Source organism: Aplysia californica, unplaced genomic scaffold (assembly GCF_000002075.1).
Source record: "Aplysia californica isolate F4 #8 unplaced genomic scaffold, AplCal3.0 scaffold00144, whole genome shotgun sequence".
Taxonomy (NCBI): Eukaryota; Metazoa; Mollusca; class Gastropoda; order Aplysiida; family Aplysiidae; genus Aplysia; species Aplysia californica.
The window spans coordinates 426,926-448,988 of record NW_004797414.1 but is presented as its reverse complement, the minus strand read 5'-3'; the positions used below and the strand labels follow the sequence as shown (position 1 = coordinate 448,988).

Sequence of the window (22,063 nt, the reverse complement as noted above, 5' to 3'; positions counted from 1 at the left end):
ATCGAAAGAAAACTGGACGATAGATTGGAACGTGTGAACAGACAACACAGTTTGATAAAACAGATAGTTCTCATCAACAACGAATCTGATACAATTTATCATTGCGTGTAACCGGGGCTTCACATCAGGGGTGTGGCTGAAAGACAGTAGTAAGAAGGAGCCAAGGAATAGCAGTAGAAAGGCTGCAGAAAGAGTCAGGAGCCTGGATGAGGGGGCAAAAATTTTGGTGGAGGTGGGATGGGACAGAAAGTGGAGACGAAAGCAGACGACAGAACATGGTTAGAGAGCAGGAAAGGGGGTTTCAAAGAGAAAATTATAAAGAAGGAAATTTTTCCTCGCTGTCTGGTTTTGAACCTGCCGGACCGCAAGAGCCTCTGGTAATTAAGTGAAAGGGTTGATTGTGCGAGCAAGGTTTGTCTGGCGCCATTTTTAAATGTACAGTATATGCAATTTTCACAATTTTACAGGAGATCCAAGAAAACTGAATGTTGTTACCAAGACAAGAAGATTTACTTTGAAGTAAATACGAAAGTTATTATCAAAAGTATAATATTCTTAAAAACATGAACTTGGGATTTTGCAAAGCGTTTGTTTGCCTGGTAACAACATGCAGTCTTTTTGCTTATACTGTACTTTTCAAAAGATAATAATGATAATAATAGTAATTTAAGTAAAAGCAAGTGTATAGGTTTAACGCCCCTATCAATACTATTAGTTTATTTGAGCGGTGAAGCCTTTGAATTTAATGTCTGTCTCTGATAAAACAGAGTCAAATGGATTTAGAGCCTTGGAAAACTCCTGAAAAGACTGGAGTTCAAGAATGTTCAGTCTGGGATAGAGAAGGATGGAGAAAAGTGGTTGCTCCATCACCCTTGGTTCCCCAACAGTCATTTTAGACGAAGGGATAAGTTAAATAATTATGTACAAATAGTTGGATGAATATAGAAAGAGGGAAGGATGGAGAGAGATAGAGTTAGTTATCCAATTGTATAGGAAAAAGTAATGCATGCAAACAAGTAGTGAAAGGCTATCTATAGTCATATGTATGTTACTGAAATTTTTAATTTATTTTATTTATGTGCTTCCATTGCCCTTCTTTCAGCAAAAGCCCGGAGGCTCCAAAGCGTAAGGGTAAGCAAGCGACCAAGTGGAATGACAGTGTCTCCAACAAGGACATTGCCGAGTTGGATCGTAGCGAGACGAAGGAGGACGACGCAGCAGTTCCAACGAAGGCTGAGGTGCGATTGTCTGGAAACTGGTCCGAAATGATTCTAGAACTGATTCGTTTTATTTTGTCAAAATCAAGGTTATTTTGGAATTAAAAATGTGTTTACTTCGTCGCTTCAGAACCATTTTGTCCAAAGTCACTCTTTATTTAAGTACACTTTGGACAAAATAGTTCTGAGGCCACGACTTGTCTCTCGGGAAGTTTACTTTTGTTTGACTAGTATTAACGGCTGGAGGGTGTTACCGGTAGATTTGACTGAATGCTTTTATTTTAAAATAGTTAAGATCTCGGATAGTTTTGAATTAAGGTTGGTGAAATGTCACTATTATTGCGTGAAGCCTGACTCAACAACAATGTTAGTGTTTGGTTGGCGGATCTCCTTCTTTCCTTTCAAACTTCTGTTGCCCTTATATCTCCTTTTTTTGTGTTTATCACTCTCTTGTAACGCTTCTAATCTTCCCCACTTATATGACCTTATTGTGTTGCAAGTGCTGTAAAACATTTTGTAAAGTAAATAAACCAATAAAACTGTTAACTTTGGATATTTTCACCACGCAGCAAGCTCTGGTTGGAAAGATGTCAGGCCAACTTCAAGACATCGAGCCTGAGGACGATGACGATGACGATGATGATTTCGAGGAGGAAGAAGAGGAAGAGGAAGTTCATCAGAAGACTAAAACAGCAGGGTAAGTTGTGGCATTATTCTCATGTAAATGTTGCCTGTCATTTGAAAAGCAGTTGATAATATGACAAAAATTTCAAGAGAACCCCCCAATATTGGAAGCATTTGTGTATATTGATACTGTGTAAATCAGGGGTCTCGGCAGGTGCTCTGGTGGGGTTTGTGTCTTCTTTCCTGTTAAACATCTATTGTCCTTATCTCTCCTCCTTTTTTGCATGTGTTACTCTCTTGCAACACATCCATTCTTCAGCGCTTAAATGAACTTGTTGTTTTGCAAGTGCTGAGTGGGTGGTTGGTGGGTGCTCTGGTATGGTTTGCTCCTTCTTTCCTATCAAACATCTGTTGTCTTTTGTAAAACTCTTACTAAATCATCGCAAGTGCTGTAAAATTTTTACTGAAACAAAAAAAAAAAAAGACTTACAGTCAGTTAGTCAATTAACATCAAAGTTTTATGATAGTGTAGCCAGCACATTTCCCTCCCATGCTAAATGCGGCTGAGCCATGTAAAAGAAGTAGGATGAAAGAGAAGCCTCTGTTCTGGAGAACCGTTCAATTCATTCATGTTGTGAACTGCTACTGATTGAGATTAGGAAGATTGAGCCCTTTTCTTTTTGTCCTGCATCGATATACACCGATTTGCAAGTTCCGGCGTCCTCGCTTCCCCGTGGGTCATGATTAAGTGTAGCTTACATGCGCTGAGTGTACAGTAGGCCCGTGTTTCCACAGCCGAAGTGTGTGTGGGCAAAGATAGTATACCCTACCATAAGATGCTGCAGCTGCCTCTTTCCCTCTCTAAAGAAAATGTGCCAGCGTAAAAAAGGCCACACCCCCAGCGAGCGTGTGACTGAGCCCCGATGGCTTGGCCTTGGGCTTGTTCAGTGCTTCCACTCTTACGTATTTTTATGGAAATCCGTACTTTCTGCCAGTTCTGTACTTGTTCCTCCATCATTATCAACTCCCTCTGTAAAAAGCTGCGACAGCGTAGGACTACCGAAATTCCGTTGCAAAAGATCTGTACTCGCCTTCGTATCATCTAGAACTAGTATAAGTTACGGATATTTACGGTAATTCTCTCGGCAATAAGTTTATGTTATAGAAACTTGTCAGATTGCGCATTTCCTGCAATCGGCCATTATTAGTATTATGCTATGCCCCAGGCTTTCATTGCGGGCTTGTCGAAAGTACATTTTTACCTGTGGATTGATCAAAATCTGGCGAACTTTTTGTGCCAGTTTCCTCCTTTCTATCATTCACTCATTCTGTCTGTCTATCTTCGGATTGTTGCCGTGGCAGGAAAATCTGCACGTTGATCAAGTAAATTGACTTGTGATCTTAGACAGTAAATGTCAGAAAGAAACTTTTTTACAAATTTGTCTAGATCTAGATCTAGAGAAATGATCAATACGAAGATTCTACGGCACGGGAATGTGATAAGGGCAGCGATGGAAGAAATTTATGCTAAAACCAGCCTACAACTACTAAAGTCAAGAATAATTTGAAGTGGTGTTCTGAGGTTGTGACATGCGACATTCAGGCGTGAAATTTATGGAAAATTAGAGTATACACTGGGTAACTGTATTGTGAAAGTACATATCTATTCATTTTTCCCAGTTTTGCCTTTTATCAATGGTGCGGTGACAAATTAATTGAATTATAGTAGCAATGGAACGGGAACCTGCTTTTAAACATTGCCATCAATGGAAATATATTATGTAGATCTTGGTGAAGAAATCAAACAAGACAAATTGTTGGTGGAAAAATAAATGTTGTGGCTTGCAGGCAATCTCTTCAAACAGGCTTCCAAATGCCATTTTCAACCCTCTAAAAGCACTAAATTAAAATTTCTTCTGGGGCTTCGCCCCTTGAACCCCCACCGGGGCTCTGTCCCTGGACCGTGCTAGGGGCCTGTGCGGCCCCCAGACCCCCTGCACAATTTTCCTTACTTTACAGCTTCGGCTGGTGGGAGCACTGCTTGTTGGATAGAGTATGAGAGTGTCCTACTGAATCCTACTCTAGGGCCCTTTGTAATCTAGATCTAAATAATTATGTAGATCTGTCTACCAAGCTAAAGTAATGATCAATGTATTCCGATAATCTATCAAGGTCTAAACTATTTTAAAGGAAAAACATTAGGTTTAAAAATAGTCTCACTTCGGTAATGACTGATAAGATCAAAGGATAGTGTACCGGTACCGGGTGCATAGGTTCACGATCTACTAAATCCAGATCTAGGCCTTGACATTGACTATCACGAAATCTAGGAGAGTAGGCTACTACAGTTATAATGACAAACATTCACCCATGGAGATAGATGAGAGAGAGAAAGAGAGAATACAACAAATACAACATAGAAGTATGTCTTTTTAACTCGATATAACAAACTAACCAATTTTTCTTTTGTCAGTCGCTCTCACTACGCTCGCCTAGCCTTGACAATGGGGGGAATGTTTACGACACTCTTTTCCCAGTGACACAATCACATGCGCTCATTGAACCTTTGTTCGGTGCTTTCAATTTCCCTCGACTTCTCGGCCGAATCCAGCTCATAGATGGAATAATAATATGCTTCAGGTGCTGAGTGTGAGATTTAAGTGTTACATATCAGGTCAAACAACTTTTAAGGCAACTTTTTCATTAAATGAAAATTATATGTAGTTAGAAATTTTTTGGGGGTAAAACGGCTACGTCCCCGCCATCCACAAGAATTCAACTTAAAATAAAGGGATGGAAGACAAAGTTGATTCCCCTCCTTTGAATGGTTCTCAAAATGCCTTGGCTCACCGTGAGTATAGAAAAATCATCACTGTTGGGCTGTTATTGCTTGCTTTTTGGTAGTAAAGAAGTGGAAGCAATCTAGCCCCACCCAAATTTTGGTCCACCAACCGCCACTGGATGGTTGTAGTGGTGGTTGTTGTGATTTTCATGAAGATGATTTGATAATGATGATGATGTGATGGTAGCCGTGATGATGATAAAATGTACACAGGTGGTCAGGACATATGGTACACGTATTGATTGCTTTTAGTTTTGTGAATGTTACTTGATTTAATAAAATGTGTGCGTGCGTGCTTGCGTACATGTGTGAATGAGTATGTGTGGTGAGAGAGAAATGAATTGAGTTTGACTTTATTGACTTTCGAGGCAAATGGCCCATATACGTCATAACAAGTTACAAATTGGATGCAAAATACTGATCTCTCTATGTTGTGCTAAAGAACAAATTACATAATTACATACGCCTCAGAAAACATATAGATCTATATAACATTTACATCTAGAATCTAGATCTACCCCTTATGGAAAGGGCCCACACACAACAAAGTACAGAGCACAAAGGTTTGGTCAGAGTCATGGATGCGTGATGCAGAGAGTAAACAAAGCTTAAAGGCAGGACTCAGATCTCTCTAGTTTAGCTCTAATCTAGACTCTAGATTAGAACATCAATTTCACATTGTCTTACCTTTTTTTGTCCTATGAGAATCTGAAGAAAGACAGTGGTTTGGTTTTTCCTCTAGAACGCCCATTGCTGAACAAAACTGGCCAGAAGGCCGAGAGGATGAGTGTTGCATTTCGCTCGCCTATAGGTGGCGCTTGGGGTCGTTGTGCCTCACAAAATGGGGCCAGTCTGCGCTTGTGTTTGTGAAGGCTTTTGCGTCTAGAACTTTCTGCTTTGTTTCAAAATGCGTAGCTTTGGTAGCTCTACTCGTTTCGAAACAAGTAGCGTTAGTAACTCTAGATGTTCATCCAATGAAATTTGAACAGATTGACCCAGTTGGGCACCAAGAACTAGAGAAGGTTATCAAGGAACAAGTCCTTCATCTTTCATGCAAACATCTTTTCACACTGTTCAAATGAGCTGGTTTTTCCCACAAAGCATTATTTTCTTATGAAAATAATTCTAATTAATGAATTTAAAAATCCCAGTGTTTATTATGATGATGATCATGATTATTATTAAATTATCATTGGTTCGGTATACTTCTGATTTCTTAACTGCAGGAAATCTCGTGGCGGTGGAATGTTCAGCATGTTCCGGAACCTTGTGGGCTCCAAGACTCTGTCCAAGGAGGATCTCCAGCCAGCCCTGGAAAAGATGAAGGACCACCTCATAGGTAGAACTGCAGACCAATCGTTACCTCAGAAATACAAGGTTCTATCTGCCCAGTATCTTGTTTTGAGAAATTTGACGTAAAATTTTTTTGAGTTTCACATCATGTCAAGTTTTTTCGAATGTAATTCTTTGAATTTCTTGATAACGACTCCAAATAATCTCAAGATTTTGATAGAGCAGATAGAAAAATTGATTTCTGTCCTCATGGTCTTGGTAATTCAAAATGGCCAAAAATGTCAGATAGCACTTTGTAATTCTAAGGTAGCAAAGTGGTGTTTGAAATTTTTGTGACAAATCTGCCTCAAAACTTCCTAACTACCTGCTAGCCCCTCTTTGATGAACACTGCTCTGACTCCCTGTTGAGAAAAGAATTATGTACAAGTTGGCCACTCTTTGCCCCATGTTCTTGAATGATATCGTCATGGTGCTGAACAAAATTGGCCTATGTCAGACTTGCGCAATGGCTCTGACTTATGCCTTTTATGAATTTATACTATTAAAATTTATTTTTAAAAGTGTCGATACTTTTTTTAAATTTGAGAAATTGCAAAATGGCTTATGTCATCATTATTGAAGAAATTAAAATGTTTAAGTTTTCTTAAAAGGGAAAAAAATGACTTAGGCTAGTTGTTCAGCACCATGACGATATGTTCAATTTGATCAAACTGGTGTAAAATGTACCTTCCACCTGGAAGTTTATGGTCTTTGTTTGACAAAAAGAAATTATTTTTATCACCAATGAAACTTAAAACAGTGGGTGAAAGGGCATTTGCCTTTCATGACCCCAGGAACTGGAACTCTGCATGGAAATACAAAAAATGATCAAATCTTTTAATGCTTTCGAAAGTCATCTTGTCATTTCGGTTTTTCTTTCTGTATTTTCTTCTTCTTTTTTTTCTTCTTTTTCTTCTCCTCCTCCTCCTCCTCCTCCTCTTCCTCCTCCTTACTATTTTAAAAAATGTCCGCTCTTCATATTCTTGTATATTTTTGTTTCTCCAGCGAAGAATGTGGCGGCTGATATTGCTGTCAAGCTGTGCGAGTCCGTCTCAGCGAAACTTGAAGGCAAAGTTCTCGGCACCTTTGGAAGTAGGTCGTTCTTTTAACAACCCCCTTCCTTCTTCAACTTTCTCCGCCTCTTCAGTTTACATTTATAAAAAAGTTGTCACTGACCCACTAGATATTTCAATAAATTTTTTTTAAAATAATAAAAATGAAGATGACTTTTATAGGGTCTTCTTCCGTACAATACAGCTCTAGCCGCTTTACAAGACCTTCATCTCAACACAGCACACAAGTGGATGAATTTGCTTTCATACACTCTTTGGATGAAAACTATCACATAAGCAAGTATTTTTAAGTGTGGGAGTTTTCAATGAGGCTTACGATAATGTTATCTTCCAATGATTGCTTTTGCTGTAGACATTGTTCTTGCTTGATTGATATTAAAAAACATATCGACACATATTAGTCTACAGGAGTGCAGAAACCCACCGCTTACGTTCCCGGTTCGCTTAAGATCTCCCTGTTTTAAGAAAACAAGTTTTACTATACAAAAGTCACCCCAAAGATCCCGCTCTGATTCACTCTGAAGGTCTACATTTGGCTAAGATCCCGAATTTCTGATAATAATTTATGGAATAAAACCCTGGGCGGGCACAGCCGATCTACCGAGAGGGAAAAGTTGAGATCAATGAACTGCCCGTCGCGTCAAAGATCAACCCCTCTCGTGAATGTGATCACATAAGCGTTGTTAAACTCAATGAAGCAGGACAATGTTTGCTCTAGACTAGATCAACACAAGGTGTGAACTGACCGACACGTTTGTTTCCCCAAACATCGCACTCGCATCTGAGCTTTCCACCTAAACTTGCATCACATCGCTCCAGGCGGAATCACATAGAACCGTGAACTCTTCCTTGACCATTGCAGCAGTTTTCTCTGTTACAGAATTTGCGAGATAGGCTGAATTTTAATTGGTGTGGTCACAATGTAATGGTGCATAACGACAAAGACGGGGGAACTCGGTTAGAGATGGAAACCTATAAATTTTCGACAGGTAAAGGGGAGGTGCAACTGGATAAGAATAGATTTTGAGATTTACGATTGGATAGTAAGTGAAAATGGCACTCCTCATGCCACTATGCACTGTCATAGGTCATCAAGGTTAACCAGCCTTTGCTTGCCATATGTCATAAACCCACCCAGGGGTCAAATCAGTTCATTTTACAGTGGAAGGAGACCATTTTACCGATTGTGAGCCTTAACATGGGTCACCATAGATTCTTCCCTGGGTTCGTCGGCTAAGATCCGGGTTCGCTTAAGGTCCCGCATTTTCCTTGCTCCCGAGCCCCGGGATCTCAGGCGGAGACTACTGTATACTTCCCTGTATTATTCTCACGGAAGGTATCGCTTCGACTGTGAAGAACACCCTGCAGGAGTCGTGTGTGCAGATTCTCTCCCCTCGCCGCCGGGTGGATATTCTCCGCGACGCCATGGACGCCAAACAGCAGCGCCGCCCTTACGTCGTCACCTTCTGTGGGGTCAACGGAGTGGGGAAGTCTACCAACTTAGCCAAGGTCAGCACTGGAGTGGGCGCATTCTCAACTCTTTCAAGTCGCTACCCCAGAATTACAAAGTTCTTTCTGCTCAGTACCTCGTTTTGAGAAATTTAACATTAAAATTTTTAATGTTCTCAACATGCAGTTCTTTGAATAACGTGATAATGATTTCGAATAATCAGATGATTTTGATAGATTAGATAGAACAATTGTTTTCTGACCTCATGGTCTTAGATACTCAAAACAGCCAATAATGTCAGAACATTTGTAATTCTGAGGTAGTGAAATGTTGTTAACTACTCGCTATCTTTGAGTTACAAAGTTCTATTTTTGCACCTTCTTTCCTATCAAGTGACGGTCATCCTGATCTCTCCTTCTTTTTTGTGTTTGTTACTCTCTTGTAACGTCTATAATCTTTGGCACTGTATATGACCTTAAGTGTCGTAAATTCGACACCCTGGTCGTAAAGGTCGTAGATGGTGGTAAATTTGCCTTGAAGGTAGTAAACATTTGGTAAACGGTCGTAAATTTGCCTGCATACTGAGTGATGAAGACAGCAAGACTTTGCAGTGAACCCTAGCCACGATTCATGACTCCGTTTTTGTCGGTCGCGATTGTGATATAATATTCATTCACCTTTTCCCCGCCCTGAGAGTACGTTTAACGCGAAAAGGCGGCTATGGCGACTGGCCGAAGTGTATGTGACACCGAGGCTCGATCGGGAAAATCAAGATATCTACTTTCACTTTCGTTACCACCCGGAAATTTGCCGGCGATAGACTGATAACGCAACATTTGTGACATGCAGGTTGTACAGTATAAACGCTGTGTCTCAGTGCAAATTCAAATTCAATCATTACTCAGACTCGTCACCACACTGACACGTGTGTGTGTGTGTGTGTGTGTGTGTGGGGGTGTGTGTGTGTGTGTGTATGTGTGTGTGTGTATGTGTGGGTTAAAAGAAAATACAAGCGTTGTCCGATTTTTAGATCATCAGGTTCGCCATCGTGGCCGGTCAGTGAACCTTCGTGTGAGGCACCCCAAGATACGGCATCGTGAGCACGGGCATATGTTGGGGTCGCCAAAGTTCATTAAAAAGTCTGAGCGTTGCGAAGCATAGGAATGGGGCAGGGATTACTGATTTTTTTTAGAGATACACTCGGGGGAGGGGCTGAAGGCAACACCAGAGGACAAAAACTTGTAAGCAAATTTCAGAATTTTGATTACATTTAGAGCCCTCTGCAAAGCGCGCGTTGGTTGCAGGCCTTGTGTGGAATCTGGATCACCTTGTAAGCCGTGTTATTGAAATAAAATGTTCGAGTTTCTTTGGTTGGGTGATACCTGTAGTTAATTAAAACACTTTTGTAGCTTTCTGTTCAAGACTGGCAGATTTTCAGTGTCACTGCCTCTTGCCCTCCCACAGTTCTTACACCTCTCACACTGAATAGGTCTACCTGAGCCATTCAAGTTATTGCTCTACTTTTAGTTTGAGCAATAATTTTTGTCTTTCATGTTCATAATATTATGTGTCATGACACCCAGACTGGTTCTTGACAGTTGAAATTCTTGTTCAAGACCCCTCCGAACGCTCAAAGCAGGATTCATTTTTAAAATATATAATAATGAGAGGAAAATACTGAAATACTTAAGTCAAACAAGACCCCCAATGCGACACTGAGATGTTGACTGAATATATTTTACGCGTGTGTGTGTGTGTGTGTTGTATAACATGGCCCTGCAAAATGGATGACCCCCTGGAAAATTGAGAAGCGGGTTTGGCAGTCACCCTGTGTGTACACATTAGGTCTAAATCTACCCCCCTCCCCCTCCCACCACCACCGGGGCAGTGCTACTTACTGAAGTGTCTTAAGGCCGTTCCCAAAGAGAGGATATTTACATGTTCTTATGCACAGTAGTCAGTAGAATTGTAAATGGGCTGATTTATCAATGTCATGCTCATATTTTGCTGGACAAACACAGGGGGAACTGCTGCTTTTTCTGTCCTCTTCTTTACTATCGTCATTTTCCTCTACATCTTTTGTATGTTTGTCACTCTTGTGAACTACTATTTACGGGGTGCCTTAATTGATAGTCGAAGCTTGATTCCCTGTTTGGACTTCTATGTTGACATCCATCCCTTGTCGCTCATATTATGACCTATGCAGTTGCGAGCGCCGTAAAAACCTTCCTAAAACTAAATCTAGTGGCAAGCAAGCTTGCGGTCGTCTGTCTATCCTCCATTTTGTCGACTGGACTTTGTTGTGTGTTGTTTTCGTTCCATATATTATGTAATAATTATATAATGTTAATGATGGCGCAAATGAACTCCCTTTTTCGAGCTGGTATGGGGCTTGATTTGCTGGGTAGTAAATTTCTTTTCCAGGTAGTAAATTTTTTCTGGAAATATTACTGGACACCCTGAACAAACCCCAACTTGTGCTTAATATAACAAAACAGGTGTGCTTCTGGCTGGTGGAGAATGGCCTGAGCGTGCTCATCGCCGCCTGCGACACTTTCCGCTCCGGCGCCGTGGAGCAGCTGCGCACTCACGTCCGCAAACTGAACGCCCTGCACCCCGAGAAGAGGAACAGCCGCGACATGGTGCAGCTGTACGAGCGTGGCTACGGAAAGGACTCGGCCGGCATCGCCATGGAGGCCATCTCATCAGGTGAGCATCTTCTTGATAATGTTGTAATAATAACAATGATAATAATAGATAGAATTTATATAGCGCAAATTCCTGTTCAACAGCTAGCTCCATGCGCTTTACAATCTGTATTTATTACCCCAGCCGATCTAAAAGCATACTGAAACAATTTCAACTTCTTTGGAAGCATACAGTGTAAGCTGCTGTTTGTTACTCTCTCCTAACACCTCTAATCTTCAGCATTTATATGACGTGATTGTGTTGCAAGTGCCTTAAAACTTTTACTTACTTACTCTCTCCCTATAATGTCAGGTACATAAGGCGGAGAGCAGTCGACACTTGTCTGTCCCTGGCCACATCTTCCAATTTCGGCAAATCCAGGCCCTGGGTGATTGAATACCTCATCCCATATTATTGTGCCTCTATAGCTTCCAGTTGGTCTTCCTTTGTTTTCTTTTTCCAGTTGGTTTCCAATACCATGTCTGATAGGGCAATCTTGTCTCTTATTAAAACCAAAAAAGAATCCTGGATTTTTTCTCATTGTGGTATTTGCACGTGTCGCTCCCCAGCTCGTGACTACCACATTGATGTGGTGCTGGTGGACACTGCTGGACGCATGCAGGACAACGAGCCCCTGATGAGAGCCCTCAGCAAAGTGAGTTGTGTGCCGTACTGTTCCAGTAGTAGTCTTTTCTCTCCATCCCTCGTTTCTCTCTCTCTCTCTGTCTTCTCTCTCTCTCTCTGCCTGTCTTCTTTTCTTGTCTCTCTCTGTCTTCTCTCTCTCTCTCTCTCTCTCTCTCTCTCTCTCTCTCTCTCTCTCTCTCTCTCTCAGTTTACCTGTCTCTGTCCGTCTGTCTCTCTCTCTCTCTCTCTCACTCTCACTCTCACTCTCCCTCTCTCTCTCTCTCTCTCCAGGATGGTTGGAGTTGACATGGGGTAGGTTCTACTGCTTTGTTATTTTACTTTACTTTTACTTTTTTCTTCCGCTTGTACCGGTTGGTGTCGCGGGGAGACACAGGCGTCTGTCTGCAGGAAGGCGAGTGGCCTGTAGGAGGGACATCCCGTGAGCTCTGAGGGTGTCTGCCACAGATTCACTCCATCGTCGCCTTGGTCTTCCTCTGGCTCTCCATCCAGAATATTTAATGTTGTATGCTTTGTTATTTTCCGCTTTTTATCTCTCTGTCTGTCTTGCTATTTGCCTGCACTTGATGACCTTTATTGTGTGGACATGCTTCTCCATCCATTTCTCTCTCTCTTTCACCCCCTGGTACTGGGTATAGGCTACCAAAAAAGGCTCTCACCAGTCTCTGTTCTGGGCAATCTTCTTAACCTGGAATTGCTGAGGTGTGATTTGCTCCTTCTTTCTGATCAAACATCTGAGGAGTCCATGGGAAAGATGAGTATAGTCACAAACTGGAAATTTTGAGGGTGTCAATTTTAAAAGTTTGTGGACTCATAACTTCATATCTGTTTGATTGGTGGGTAATTGTTATGTTTGTTTAATGGGAAGTCTAACGATAATAATCAACCAACAGTAGTACATGTACTAGGTAGCGTAAACACGGCCTCGCGGCCTTCTGACCGGGTGGTATCGGTGAAATCGGGGTAATTCCGATCGCTGTTTCTTTGCTCTTTCACTATAAAACACCAAATGCCATACACCTTGTAAAAGTGCAGCTTTTCCTCGTTCAATGGTGTAAGTTGTTTATATGTCCGATTATTAGGAGCTGGAGAATTGCAGACGAAAGCGAACCCCCTCGCGTTCGGAATGCGTGGTCGGCCGGTTGAAAAATTGACACGCGTGCATTCAAATGCTTCGCGGAACGAGGGATGATTAAATACCGTCTTTTCATTGACGGAGAACTGTAGAGCTTTAAACGGGCTTTCCCGTGATATATGTTTAGTCTTTGGTGTCTAAATAGAAAGCTTTTAAAAATACCGTCAAAATGTTTAAAGATCACTTTTTACACAAAATATGTAAAATACCGGCTTATAAAAAATATCAATTGAAAGATCAGTTTATTTTCTATTAGAATAAAGTAATCAACTTGGAATTGTTTTTCATCAATCCTTCCGCGAGACTCGGAAAGCATGCAACCCCGCTTCCGTGATACACTACAGTATAGAGCCGATTCGCTCGCCGCGGGGGCTGGTGTGGCGCCTGCCGGGTCAACGCTCAGTGTTTTTGTCAAAATAACGACAGATCATCGTGTTTGAGGTGATAAAATACTGATTTGTAATGATCTCACAGTCTTGAAAAAATTAGGCTCCATATATTTGTTATAGTGATTGTACTCTGTTAATGTGGAGATGTTTACTCTCTTGGTACTTTTTTTTATTGTCTGTCAAACATGGGGTTGCAGCCAGTGACTGACTTTAACCCATTGTTGACTAAGGCCCTTGCCAGAGGGCTGCTCCCCAGGAACTGGGCATTTTACCTGTGCTCCAGCAAATGGACCAGCAAACTGGGGTAGCCTCAGTAAAACTCTTGTAGCTCTGTTATTTAAAGATTGAACCCCCATAAAGTTATATTTTTATAAAAGGAATTGAATTGTGAATGTGTTCATGTGGTTTTTGTGCAATTTGAATGAATATTAGAAAAATTTGAGTAATTTGAATCAAGGATTTTTTTTTTTCAAAAATAGCCAAAATTGTACTACTGAAAACCCTCAAATACAACATTTTTTTATCTGCTAACAACCACATTGTTCCATACAAAATGTGGAGCTTTCAAAGCCCTTCACTTTGAAAAAAATTGTATAGATATCCATTCATTGTTGCAGAAGTTATGTCAATTTGAAAAAGGTCACCCGTTATGAGTGTCAGACTGTCTGAAAGTCAGACTAGAAAAAAGAGATTGTGAATTTGCCTCTTTTTCCTTGCATAAATACTCAAAGTAATCTGTTTCCACAATGTATAAACATTGAATGACTGTGTGTTAGGATTATCACTAAAAGAAAACAATAAATAAATGTTAATTTATGTCACACATCATAACAACAGCAGGTCCTACTTACCCATCGATGCTTGTTCAAAATTCAAGATGACACAGTATAAATCCAAAGTGAAAACACAATCCACGAAAGAATACACACAATATATTACAATATATTTTTTCTAAAACACGAAAAGAAAAAGCACATTGGCCACACATATTCTACACTGGATATGAATTTGGCTAATCCTCAAAAAGTTCTGGTGCGGATCCGAATGAGGTCTGAATTTTTCTGCTTCCTCTCGGACAGTTCTCTTGTGTCACTGGCCTCCAGAGTAGTCTTGAAATGAATGAAACACTGTTCTGTAGCATGTTGAGCTTTTACTGAACTGTCACGTTTATGTTTTCATCCAGTTTGGCTGTTTATTTTACATACACGAGCGGGTTACACTGCACTATAGCTAAAATTAGTGGTTGCAGCTCTTTGCTGACAAACTTCTTCTGCCGACAAAATTAGCACACTTTCCTCATGCTGCCAGAGGGGTTCTGCCCATCATACATGGAGTTGGAGGAAGAGTGGACCGGGTCTGATGTGGTGCAGGGCTGTCTGTTGTCCGTGCTGTCTGCAATCAGGCCCGAGGCGAAGTCCTTGACGAAATCCTAGAACCCAGGATAAAATAACATTTTCCATTTGTAAGATTCAAATAAGAATCATCAGTGTGCAGTGACATCACAGACGCTGATAGTTTATTATTTTTTTCTGTAACTGATACATCGAGGCTGTTTTGAATGAGGAAACCCCCTACTGATAGCCTAATACCGCTAGGTAATGATAAAAACGCCAAGCCGTAATAGACATTCAAGACATTGAAAAGTTTTGAACAACTAGATCTAATCTAGATCTAGTAATTTTCTCAAATCATTTACAAAAAAGTATAGATCTAAATATAATCAGAATTTACAGCTTACTCTTAGAAAAGAATACAAGTGTAGGCCAATAATCAATTATGGTCTTCTGGCAGAGAGAGGGCAGACAGTGAAACAATGAGAGAGTTAGAGAAAAGAACTGTAATTCTAGGGGGGGGGTACTGGGGATACACACCTCAGAACTGATGAACAGTTCGTTCGTGAAGATTTATAGTTGTCCACTGGTCTTGAAAAAAGACGTACTTGTTCCCAGCGTCGTCAAACAATCCCCAAATCTAGTATTAGCCGCCGTCTTCTTGCATGGTTGATAAAAGCGGAACAACCGCACGCATCCCTCCAAATCGCAACGGGCGACTTCAACAGATCCGTCCACCTCCACATCAATCCCGTCGCTAAACTCTCCATTCTCAACATCGTTTCCCTTTCAAATATCGTCTTGAAAAGATTCCGTGGCATTTTGTGCAAAGATTCTCGCAAGCGCAGTGAAACAGTCTATCAGCGTGTAACGCACTTGACGAGCCGGGAGAAAGCGAAAGAGAATTCTTGTTTACGGATGTGACAAAAAGTAAAGCTGTGCGCATGCGCGGGTCTTTTTTCGGTATTATATTTAGTAATTACATCAGCCTTCGGCAGTTTCCGGTGCTAATTATAGACATTTTCGGTCATTGTTTTAGAATGAGCCAATGAGAGCACGCATTACTCTCATACCCCACGATACTTTCCGCGGGAATAGGAAAGTGATGAGTCATATTACTACGACTATTTTGAACTCTTATGACGGGCGGAAGAATGACCTTTTGGACGGTACCAAACATGATAGGGTAGGCGGCATTGAAACGCACGTAACCAAGGCCCGAAAATCGGCAAAATTCGCTGTTCAGAGGAGCTAACGACCTCTGATTTTATAGGGTAGTCTACAAAAAAGCTTTTAACACAATAATAATTCATATTTTCAAGCTTGACTTTGATTGATAGTATTTATAAATGGATGAGGTACCCGTTATGGAACATACCAAGTCCATCGGTCCCGTGCTCGTCCCGTGACAGAACAAAACAAAGCCATGCGTATCAAATGCGTTTGCCGTCATGAAAGGTAGCGTGCGTACCTATGCGTTTGCCGGTATCAATGGGTTAACAAATTTGATCAAATTTTAAACAACTATAATTTTCTTAAAAGTTGACGGAGAGGTTAAAGAATGGTACCGAAATGCTCAGTGGATATAGGCCTTTCAAATGGAACAGATAAATTTGGCATAAAGCTAGTTTGAAAATTTAGTTTCTGGTACGTACATGTACAGAAATACAGTTATGAGTCAACAAACGTTCAGAATTGATGCCCTCACGATTTTCAGCTTGTGACTATTCCCATTTTTCCCGTGAACTCCTCATCTATAATCCTTATCTCTTCTACATTTTTGTGCTTGTTACTCTTTTGTAACATCTCTAATTTTCGGTACTTAAAAGACCTTCATTGTGTTGTAAGTGCCGTTAAACTTCTCGCACTAAAACTAAACTTGTTGTTTGCAGCTGGTCAAAGTGAACCAACCGGACCTGGTGCTGTTTGTGGGCGAGGCCCTGGTGGGCAACGAGGCCGTTGACCAACTGTGCAAGTTCAACCAGGCTCTCGCCGACTACTCCCAGTCTACCGAGCCTCGTCTCATTGACGGAATCATTCTCACAAAGTTCGACACCATCGACGACAAGGTCAGTGATTGTGAATCAATGGTTGGGTGGACGCAAGGCTCAGATGGACCAACACCTTTGTGCACTTTGGTTGTCTGCTACCTCAGAATTACATAAATCTATATGACATTTTTTGAGTTACATAGACTGTGAGGAGAAAAACCAAATGTTCTATCTGTTCGATCAAAATTTTATGAATATTCAGAGTTGTTATCAAACATAGCTGCCACTTTTCCGCTAAAGAGCGGAAACTCCGCTACCTCCGCTTCATCTAGCTTTTCCTGCTACTTTCCTCCTTCCTCTGCTGGACCACTCTTGGTAGCAAATTGCAATACTTTTTTAACCTGCGGAAAACACGGAACTCGGAGTGAGACGAAAATGCAACGTGTCCATGTCCGCCTGCAGCTTCTTGCTTCCATTCTGTGCCTTGAGCTAAAGTTTCTCATTGTTATTTGTGGAGCTATCGTGTCGACTGTCGATTGAGCTTTGGAAAGATGGCGCGCCGAGATGTCATTGAAAACGGCAGAAATTCAAGAGAAATCGATGCAGAATGCAAAAATTAATGAAGCTGGATTGAGAAAGAAGCAGACGGTGTGCAACTTTAACAGTTCATTAGAAAATTGAACAAGCCGAGTGCTGTATTTTACGTTTGATGCGATATATTAGAAATCTCGTACAGTGGCAAAGGTGTTGCCTCCTTAATCCAATACTGCTCTACATCGTTGCACAAGTCGAAAGTGAAAGATCAGACGCTAGCTGGCAACAAACACTGGATTTTTAGTCACCAAACTGAGTCAAATGCTTGTTAGTGTCTTGTTTTTTTTTTCAAATACATTTTAATTCAGTAGTATGGTCAACAAATATGACACTTCCTTTCTAAAAAATAGATGTTACAAGATATTGACTCTGGATCTCTCTGGTTTTACTCCGTCCTTCGGAGTACGGACGTACACCTTGGCGTGAATTTCCTTCTTTTTTGAAATATTCTGAGTGGCAGCTATGATTAAGATGTTGAAAAAATTGCATTAAGAAAAGCTTGACCCCCCCCCAACGAGCCCCTCAGATTTATAATTTGTTGCCTTGTGTTATCTTACCTCAGGCAGAAGCTGCCTGGGTATGCCACAATTTTAGAAGCTGTTTTCCTGAATCAACTTTGTTTTATTTTTTGGGGAAACAAGCCTCACAGGTTTTTGATAGTTTCCATATAGGCCTATATCTGTTATCTATCTTCAGGTTGGAGCTGCCATCTCCATGACGTACACAACGGGTCAGCCCATCGTGTTTGTGGGCACGGGCCAGACGTACAGTGACCTCCGCAATCTGAACGCACGGGCTGTGGTCAGCGCTCTGCTCAAGGGCTAAGCCTGATTCGCCTACCACCGTGGCTCGTTGCGATGCGACGGAGAAGTCCTGGCCCAGATTTCACCCCTCTTCTTCTGTTGTGTGTTCCGAATATATGGATATATATCATTACCTGTTTTGATATATTGTTATGGTCAAGATGACTCTTTTTTTCCGTATTTTATTTTCTCTTTATCTCTCAGACCTTTTCCCTTTGGAACCCACACATTCCTTCGTGTGTTTTACTATCTCTCTTCTGTCTAACCCCCCCCCCCATCCTTTGACACAGTCTCTTTTCTCGTTTTATGTCCTTATAACGGCGTCTTCCCCCTCTTTGAACACAGGGCGTTGGTGATCTTGCAGTTAGGCTCTTGGGCTCGCAACCAAAAGGTCATGTGTTCGGATCCTGTTAGGGGCTGGTTTTTGTGTTCTTTGGAAAGGCACTTTACACAAATTTTCCTTACTTTACCCAGGTGGGAATGGGTATTCGCCTGTCAGTATGTAAGTGCTTAAATTCTTAATCGGCTGCTTGCACAGTAGGCTCCCCGGGAAGCTGAGAATGTTTCCGAGTGTCCTAGAGTCTGCTGGAGTAATAATAACTGAACAGGGTATAGAGCATGGATGTGTGCTATATAAATACAGTTATTGTTATTATTTCCTACAGTATCTCTCCCCCTCTCTCTCTGTCTGTCTGCCTGCCTGTCTTGTCAGTCTGTTTGTCTGTCCCTCCCTTTCCCTTTCTCTCGTTCTTTTGTTGATGTAGAGTTATAATTAAGAGTTTTCAGTCATAGTGATATTATTTCATGTAGCAGAGACTTTGGTTTCAAAACAAAACGTGGTCAATGTCTTTGTTGTTTAATTTATACCCATAGTCAGTTCTTCAGGGTTGAGATTGTTTTCTGTTTGTATTTGGATGTGTTTCTTGGGCTTTACTGAGCTTTTGAGTTCACTGAAAACGTCCGTTAAGTCTCTTCATTTTGGGTGCCTGTGTGATGTCACAAAGTTTTTTTGTTTTTTTAAATTGTAATTCTTCTCGTTTGTTTGATTTGATGATGTCTTTTGTCAAGAGATGTGTTCTGATAATACCAGCTGTGCAAGGTACCAAGTTTTTAGAAAAAGATGGCACAGATAATGCCTTTTAGTCGGTTGGTCTTTTCAGCTGGTTCAGTTGGGTTTTTTTCTTCTTTAGGGCAGTAATTTTTGGGGATTGTTTGGGTTTTTTCTTTCTTTTATGCTGTCAGGGATTGAGTTGCGTGTATTGTTTTATCTTACAGGAACTATTTTTGTCTCTTTCTATTACACCAGTTCATTCAGTCTGTCACATGTATATGCACGCTATTTTGTAACTTTTCTATTTTTTAAAGAACAATATAGTTATGCTGCCTCATGTTGATGAGGAGACCACAAAGACATCTCCCTCCCTTAAAAAAAAGACGGACGACACGGTAGAGCTGTGGAGTATAAATTAGGTAATGTAGATGAAGAGGCTTTTAATATTTTTACATTTTTAAAAATCTCTTGTTGGATTGGGCAACATTTTTTCCCCTTTATATTTGATGGCTTCGGTCTGCCTGAAGTGATGAAATGTTTTTAAGTCTTTTGCACTGAGGTAAGAAATGGTGGTTTGTTTTTATGCGTTAAACTTTTTTTTTTCTCTCACTCGATGTAATGATCGTGTAGATTTTGCTCACTGGCACACGAATGATGTGGTTATGAAAGTTGTTGATGGTGCCATAATGCTAAGCCAGCAGGCACGCTCATACTCACAGTTGGTTTTTTTTTTGCCTTTATAATAATGGCATTGATTTGTTCACCCTGATTCAACTTCACAAATGGTTATTTAACCCCCCCCCCCCAACAAACCAATGTTAGTTCCATGACTCCATTAATCCTCACAAAACTTGGAGAGGGATAGGCTATCTCGTAGGGGCCCTCCCCCTCTACCCCTTCATTCCCTGGCATTCCACCTGTTTTCCCTGAAGTCTTATCTTCTTCCCACAATAATTTGTCCTGTGGGAGTCTACTTGTTTTCTTATAGATGATATTTATGGCGAATAAGTGCATTCAGTCTGCGATTGGAATGAAAAAAAAAAATGTCTGCGTGCAGTGTTATGGTAGCGTGTAGAAGACTGCACAAGGTGTATTGGAAGGAATGTGACAGAATAAGATGTGTTTGAAGAAATGTGACTGTAGTACCAGATGTGTTTGAAAAAAGTGTGTTTTCCCTGCTTTGTAATGGTAGTTTCCTGATTGCACTGTGGTTTGAATGTAGCGTGAGGTGTGTGACTTACTGCAATGTTTGCTTAGAAAACTAAAAGAAATAGAATTTTAAACGAATAAAAGTAATGCATTGAAGTTGAAGCAGTGGGAAAAAAACGAGGTCTGTTTCAAGTTTGGATAGAACTTTTCTTTTTTTCTTTCATCTTCAGTTTTTTTTGTGGCTTTGGTGGCCTAGTGGTTTGGCTACTTGACGGTGACCTGTTTTCCTGAGATTGCAGGTTCAGGGGTTCGAGCCTCAGCTGGGTCCGATGTCGAGTCCTTGAGGAAAGGCATTTTACACGAATTTCCCATTTGGCTTGGTCCTTTCAGAGTCGGATGTAAAGCTCAGAGGTCCCACCTCTTGAATAACCTAATAGTGTTCATAGGGGGCGTTAAACCTATACCATTACCATTTCTGTAGGTTTTAGCTTTCCTGGGCTGTTGGGTGACTTTGCCACTGACATTGCAGGTGTGCCTCCTCTTCGGCTTCACGACACATGCTTGCGTCTTCAGTCAGTATTTTTGTGTCTCATTGTCAACAACATGACGCTTATGGAACAGAGTTGGATTCATTCAGTCTAGAAGCGCTCATATTTCCTTATGCAGAGTTGCGAGTGCTGTAAAATTCTGTCTGGTTGAGACCCGGAGAATTTAGATGGACACCCGTACAAATGTTACGAATTTCCTCGTTTCCTTTTCTCACTAGCTCATGTGTATGGATCTTCTTCCTTTTTTTGTTTTATTGTGTCAGTTTATGTACCCTTTTCTTGATGTGACATGAACTTTTCTTTACCGTTATCTCTCGTTTAGCCACCCTTGTGGGGGCAATCAGCGTAAAAGTCAAAAATATTTATTATTCTGAGTGGTGCAGGGAGGATCAGTCCTGGATTGAGAGAAGAAAAAATTTCCTTTTGTTTGTTTCTTTACCTCCAGTACTATTACTTGTACTTCAGTATGTGATAATGTTAGCATGTAATGTACATAGACACTTTTACTTTTTGATGGAAGACCCAGTTTCATCAACGTGACAGACTTGTATGGACAAACGGTTTTACAGTTCTCATCATGAAGCATTCTCATATACAATATTTCATTGCCAGGCATCATTCTTTATTCTCACATAAAACTATTCATTCATATCGTTTGTCATCTATTTCATGATGTGCGATGTTTCATCTTTCTCCCATGTTCTGTTGCGAAACCTTGCACTTGTTGCAAGACATTGACGGTTTGGAAGCAAAAGTAATTGGGCTATAAGCTTGAAGGTACATATAAATTACGATGTATGGAGATGAATTGCAATTTCATGTGATACTTTTCTTTACTGGTTTCATTTTTTTTTTTCCTTCTGTGCTGCGTATTGGCGCAGCTGTACAGTGTTGTATTTGTGTTGTGGATTATGGAACACACGCAGCAGAGAAAAATGGTGAATGGGATTTTTGAATTCACTCTACAGGTTAAAAAAATAATAAAATTTTACTGAAATAAACAATTGTGGTTTGTTTGTTGTTGCATTGAAATGTTATGAATTGTTTATTGGATTTTAAAATATTTTTAAAAATTAGTTTTTAGCTCCTCACACATTGCAGTGTGGGTGGTTGGTGGATGCTCTGCTCCTTCTTTCCTATCACACATATATCGTGCTGACCTCTCCTCCTTTTATGCGTTTGTAACAACCGGGGCTGGCCCTGA

General features: G+C 40.8%; 1 protein-coding gene across 2 annotated transcripts in view; it reads left to right on the top strand.

The window, feature by feature from the left end:
- LOC101862574 (signal recognition particle receptor subunit alpha homolog) overlaps positions 1-21,863 on the top strand; it is a 43,087-nt gene extending 21,224 nt beyond the window's left edge. For both annotated transcript variants that reach the window (XM_035969403.1, XM_005096988.3), the window contains exons 6-14: positions 1,103-1,238; positions 1,787-1,914; positions 5,910-6,022; positions 7,021-7,107; positions 8,425-8,597; positions 11,037-11,247; positions 11,796-11,881; positions 16,616-16,792; positions 18,005-21,863. In XM_035969403.1, the coding sequence (XP_035825296.1) occupies positions 1,103-1,238; positions 1,787-1,914; positions 5,910-6,022; positions 7,021-7,107; positions 8,425-8,597; positions 11,037-11,247; positions 11,796-11,881; positions 16,616-16,792; positions 18,005-18,133 (1,240 nt within the window). In that variant the 3' untranslated portion in view covers positions 18,134-21,863. The remainder of the gene's footprint in view (positions 1-1,102; positions 1,239-1,786; positions 1,915-5,909; positions 6,023-7,020; positions 7,108-8,424; positions 8,598-11,036; positions 11,248-11,795; positions 11,882-16,615; positions 16,793-18,004) is intronic.
- Positions 21,864-22,063: the final 200 nt, after the last annotated feature.